We start from the raw sequence: 5980 nt of genomic DNA on the forward strand, positions 1-5980 counted from the left end.
CTGCTGTCCCAAAGCCCTGCCTTAGCGCTCCAGATAGCCCTCCGGCTGGCTTCAGCCTCCCCGGGCGGAGCTGGCGTCACCAGGCACCGCATCCCGACTGGCTCTGACGCTGCTGGCTGGAGTGTCTTCACGTGCAGGCGCTCCTGACAGCGTGGCCTCCGGGCCCACTGTCCTCTTGGGCTTAGGCCACCGGCAGCTAGAACTGGGGCAGGAGGGGACAGCCTGTTCTTTGGGACGGGGTGTCTGCAGGAGCTGCCAGTGGCCGCTGTGGCCCTAATAGGTTCCTGCTGCCCTCGCTGGCCAGCCTCCCCCAGGGAGCCCGCCCAGTGCGAGGAAACGGTGCTGTCTGGCTCACCCGTTCCAAGCCTGGGGCTGTCCCCATGGTGGGGACACACAACGCCAGACTGCTTCTCCTGCCACGTCCTCACCCCTGCGGTCACATTTCTGTCCTCCCAGTCACCAGCCTAGAAGCTGGGGCTTGCCTGACCCCTCACCACCCCCATTCCCAGCAGCCTGAATTCCCTGAGCCCAGAACACAGCCTCACCCATGTCCCTCCGGCCCCTCTGTGCCCTCCTGTGCAGCCAGTGCCTTGGTCTGGGCCCCAAAACCCCTGCTCCAGGCACCAAAGCAACCTCTCCCTGCTCTACCCGCCCCTCGCCCTCCTCTACCTGCAAATGTGGTTACACCCGCCCCTTCACCCAAGGTGAGGTCCACTGCCCAGCCTCCCTGGGTCAAGCTCTGCCGACCTCTTGACCTCATAGCTGCCCCTGGACCCCTCTCTGTCCTGTCACACTGCACGACAGCCCTACCCTCTTCCCTGCCCATCACATGTCATGCCCACCCTCGCCCACACCAGGCGCATCTGGCTTCTCTGGCTGCCCACACTGTACCCTCTGCTCTGACCTGCTGCCTGCGACTCTCCCATCTCCCCCCTTCCCCCCTCCAGCTCCTTCCTGCTCCCCGCTCACACGCGGCCATAGCTGTGACTTCCTCCAGGAGGGCTTGTCCCACTCTCCCGGGACAGCTGCGGGGCCCCCCTTCCAGGTCCCAGAGCCCCCTGCCTCTCCCCTCACCGCCCACCACTCGCGGGCCACCCGCTCGCGTGTGGGAACTGGGTTCAGACTGTTCACTGACCCCCACAGGGCTTATCCTGAGTCGAGACGGAGCCCATCCTTAGTACACAGGTTTTTAAAAAGGAGCTAATGAGCGAATGAAGGGCGGCTTGTATTTTCCATGCGTCTCAGTGACCTCATGACCAGAGTCACACAATTAACTACGGCTTAGAGGATCCACGAGAGACCGTGGAGTGGGTGGCACTGCCACTCTAGAAGGTGGCCAGGCTGACACCTCCCGCCCCGCCTCCTGCCCACAGCTTGCAACTGCAGCGGCCACTCTGAGCAGTGCACGTTTGACCGGGAGCTCTGCCGAAGCACAGGCCATGGCGGGCGCTGCCTCCCCTGCCGAGACCACCCGGCCGGGCCCCACTGCCAGCACTGCCAGGAGGACTTCTACCGCTGGCACCTGGGGACACCCTGCCAGCCCTGTGACTGCCACCCGGCAGGTGAGTGGATACGACAGCCCTAGGCCCCCGGGCTCACCTCGCTCCCCGGGGACCGCGGCCGCCCCCCTCCCCGCCCCCCGCTGCCCTGCGCCCTTCCTCCCCCAGGCTCCCTGCGTCTCCAGTGCGATGACTCGGGCACCTGCCTTTGCAAGGCCACTGTGACGGGCTGGAAGTGTGACCGCTGCCTGCCCGGGTTCCACTCGCTCAGCGAGGGAGGCTGCAGGTGAGGGCGGCAGGGGAGCAGGTGCGGACGGCCCAGCAGGGGCTCCTGGCCGTGGACGAGGACTGCATGCCGGGAAGCGGAAGACAGGGATGTTGTTCTGACCTCCCTCTTTCCACTCCTCCATCCCATCATTCCTTTATTCCTTCCTTTATTCAGCATTCTCTTATTCTGCAGCTACCACACTCCCATCCTGAGTGAGGACTAGAGACGCCCAATCCCTGGGGAGGCAGACAGATGCGTATGAGTCGGGGTGCGAGTCCCGTGGAAGCCCAGAGGCCTCGGGGGTCGAGGACGGGCTTCCTGTAAGAGGCGCTGAGTTCTAGTGAGGGCTGAGGGGAGAGGGGGAGGGGCGGGTGTTCCAGGTGGGGAAAGAGCACATGCAAAGGCCCCCAGGCAAGGCACGGGGAAGCTTGGCGTGGACGAGCAGGGAGCGCAGGGCAGGAGGGCGTGCGAGGAAGAGGGTCCAGTGAGGCCTGGAACGCCCCAGGAGGCGCTGTGCGTGGACATGAAGCAGGGGTGGGGACGAGGCTGGAGGCCAGGGCAGAGGCTGCAGCAGGAACAGCTGGGAGACATGGTGGCCCACACCAGCTGGCCATGGAGAGGCAGAGCACTTGACCCCCAGGGTTGTGCTTTGGGCACCTGGGCAGAGGCCAGTCACAGGGAGGGGAGCATGATGCGGGAAGAGGCTGAGTCTGCAGTGCTGCTGGGGAGGTGGGCAGGGGGAAGACTGGGATCTGGACCTCGGAAGACGAGATGGTAACACGTTAACCGCTGCTTGATTGACAAAATACACAGCAAAAAAATAAAGCCATTATATATTCAGAAGCGCTTTAAAATGAACTTGGCTTTGGTTAATTCCAACAGTCTTCTCATGTATTTGAAAAGCAGTTGAAATGCATTGGGGGGTCTGGGATTCCACACAAAATAGCCAGTGGTTCTGGGCATAAAACTGACTATTCGGTGGTGGCCTGGATGCTTCCCCAGGCTCTCCCTGGCTGCTGGGCCTTTGCACATGCTATGTCTCTTACCCCAGAGCATTCTTCTCTTCCCCAATCCCTCATCTCACCCTTACCTGTGTCCAGCAAACTGCTAATTCATTCCTCAGTTCTCAGCCAAGGTACCACTCCTCCAGGAAGTCTTCCCTCCTTCTACCTGTCTCCTTGTTCCCACCCTAAGCACCTCCTCTTGTGTATGCTCTTCCACAGCGCCTATTAATGTATGATGTCTATCTGTTTGCCTGCCCATCCTCACTGGACTATAGGCTCTATGAGGGCAGGAACCATGTCTTGTCAGATGATGGACAGATGGGTGGAGGGATGGATGGATGAGTGGATGGGTGAGTGAATAGGTAGATGGGTGAATGGATGCACGGGTGGATGAGTGAGTGGATGAGTAGGCAGATGGAGCTCTGTTCAGGTGAGTAGGTGGGTCCCTTCCTCGGCAAGGTGGGGGGCAGGCTCTTGAGTCAGCCCGCCACCTGGTCCTCTCAGGAATGGGGAAGGAGGATGGGCTGTTCCCACTCAGAGGTTGCTCGCTGGACACCTTTCCCCCGTCCTGTCTCTTTGGCAGGCCCTGCACCTGCAATCCTGCTGGCAGCCTGGGTGTCTGTGACCCCCACAGCGGGCGCTGCCCCTGCAAGGAGAATGTGGAAGGCAGACTGTGTGACAGGTGGGTGAGCCGATCCGATAGTAAGCCTGCTGGACGTGACCTCGGGGCTTGTGGTGGGAGGAGCAGGGGCATGGTCCTCACAGACTGAGGCAACCCTGCCACCCAGCACCCTTCCTGGAGCACCATGGATCTGCCACCTGGGAAGTTATCTAAAGATTTTACGACGCTGTTTATGCTCGGACCCCCAACCGCTGATGGTTCATACGCTTTGAATAGACATCTTCTTTTTCTAGCTCAGAATCCTGAAAAGAAAGAGCCGGCAGGGATAGGAGATCATCTAACCCAGGGGTAGTGAATACGTGTGACTTGTACCGCAACCCTCCCAGCCCCCACCAGGGCAGACGTCGCTGATGAGCACAGTGGTCTATCACGAGCCCTGTTTTAACCTAGAATCCTTCTCTACACCCTGCTCCAAGAAGCTCCTACCAATCCAGCTGAGATTCAAGCCTGTTTGCCATCCTATCATGGTACAAACAGAGCATCTAGAGCTCAGGGAGGCGGGACTGTCCAGAGCCACGCATCCGTAATCTTCCTCCGCACGTGTTTGGGGGCCTCCTAACTCCAGCAGTGGGCTGGCAGGTCAGCGTGTTTACCTGTCAGGACACACAGTGTCTCCTCTTCCTGGCTTTGTCTCTGACGTCCAAAGCCCTTTGCAGCCAGCGCGGGGTCTGTCTGGGACTCTGCTTCTCTGGCCACGGGCCGTGTATGCGACGTACCTGACACAGCATTACGTTGTGGACTGTCTCCCCTTGGCGGTCTGTGCTGGGCCTGTGCCAGTGCCAAAGCTGTGAGGCTGGCCCTGGCCTTGACTCTCTCCATGGCCCACCTCAGGCTGCCCCCACGCCTTGTCCAGCCGTGGGCTGTGGGCCCTGGGGTGGGAGGTGGACCCCCCCTGCTCCATCTTCCCCGCCCCAACTCTGAGGCCCTTCAAACCCAGAGCGGAGTCAGGGAACCAGATCCCAGCCGGGGCTCCCCACCACTTCACACCCTCCGAGCCTCAGGCTGCCCATTCATGAGGAGATGTCACGGGAGTCCGCCGGGCATCGGGTCACCAGCAGTTTACGAATCGGATTCCTCAACCTGAGTGGCTCGGATGGAGCCCCCACCTCTACCCTTGCCCCCAAGTGCAAACCAGGGGTCTGTATTTGTTAAGCACCTCTCCAGGGCCCCGTGGAGCAATGGCTGATGCTAGGGCTGGGGTGTGGAAAATGCCAGATGAGTTGAGAGCATCTTGTGCCAGAAAGCAAGGAAGTGCGTCAAAAAAAAACAGACCAAAAAAAAAAACAAACAAAAAACAACCCACCCAACTCAGGATTGGGGTCAGTGTCAAGAGGACACAAGAGCCAACTTAAAAGTTTCCAAACCTGGAACAATTTGAACAACAAAATAAATAATGACAGTATTGGATTATAACCCGAAGAATAAAGTAAACATCCACGAGTCCACACTGATATAAATAGATGAGTAAATAAATAAATACACGGAGACAAAGGGACAAATCTTCCTTGCAGAAGAATTCCAAATTATAAACGTAGAAGGAATGAGGGAAATATAAAATCACTGTTCGAATTTCAGAGTGACCATGGCTATCGGTAGGCACCGCTGATTAATGCTGAAATTAGAGGTCTGGATTTAGTGACTTGATTTTAACGACGAGAGTGTGGCAGTTCCGCAGTGGAGACACCCGGCGGGCAGACCGTTCACCAAGCAGTGAAGGCGACGTGGGCATCATTCACCCCGACGAGGGGCACTTCACCCCTATTTCTTCCCCAAACCCACAGGCTCAGTCTAATCATGAGAAAACAAACACAAAGTGTGGGACGTTCTACAGACTGCACTCGATCCGTACTCTTCACAAGTGTCGGGGTCGGGGAGAGGGAGAAGCTGGTACAGATGGGGTTGAGGGGGGCGATTAAGGACACGGCGAATGTCCTGGATGGGACGCTGGAGCAGCAACAGACGCTAGTGGGAAAAGGGAGACGTAAAGGCTGGAGTTTAGTAAATAACGTTAACCGATGCGAAGTTCTTGGTTTCGATCACCCTGCCATGGTAAGGGCGGGTGTTAACTTTAGGAGAAGCCCGTGAAGAGGGTACGGGGAGACCCTGTACTAGCTTCTCAACTCTTCTGTAAATCTGAAAAAAAAAAATTTTTTTTAAGTTTCCCCAGTGATTCTGGGCTTGCGTGAGTCTGGCCGGGATCCTCTGGACCTCACTGGTTCACGAGGCCTGTGGGCACCGCTGGCCTCTCATTTCAGGTGTCGCCCGGGGACCTTTAACCTGCAGCCCCACAACCCGGCCGGCTGCAGCAGCTGCTTCTGCTTCGGCCACTCCAAGGTGTGTGGGGCCGCCACCCAGTTCCGGGTACACCACATCCTCTCCGACTTCTGCCAGGGTAAGAAGAGCCCCCGCAGCCACCCCCGTGGGGTCTGCTCCCAGCCCGGGGTAGCAGGCCATGCTTCTTTGGGAGCCCCTGACATGGTGGTGGGCGTGGGGAGGAGGGGCGGCCTCAGGCCCCAGCCGAGGCGGC

At 58.8% G+C, this 5980-nt stretch overlaps 1 protein-coding gene across 1 annotated transcript in view; it reads left to right on the forward strand.

Moving 5' to 3' along the window:
- LAMC3 (laminin subunit gamma 3) overlaps window positions 1–5980 on the forward strand; it is a 54211-nt gene that overhangs the window by 18378 nt on the left and 29853 nt on the right. Inside the window, exons 6-10 of the mRNA XM_015594125.2 lie at window positions 587–704; window positions 1374–1562; window positions 1668–1785; window positions 3355–3453; window positions 5709–5845. Coding sequence (XP_015449611.1) covers window positions 587–704; window positions 1374–1562; window positions 1668–1785; window positions 3355–3453; window positions 5709–5845 — 661 coding nt within the window. The remainder of the gene's footprint in view (window positions 1–586; window positions 705–1373; window positions 1563–1667; window positions 1786–3354; window positions 3454–5708; window positions 5846–5980) is intronic.

Source organism: Pteropus alecto, unplaced genomic scaffold (assembly GCF_000325575.1).
Source record: "Pteropus alecto unplaced genomic scaffold, ASM32557v1 scaffold67, whole genome shotgun sequence".
Lineage (NCBI taxonomy): Eukaryota > Metazoa > Chordata > Mammalia > Chiroptera > Pteropodidae > Pteropus > Pteropus alecto.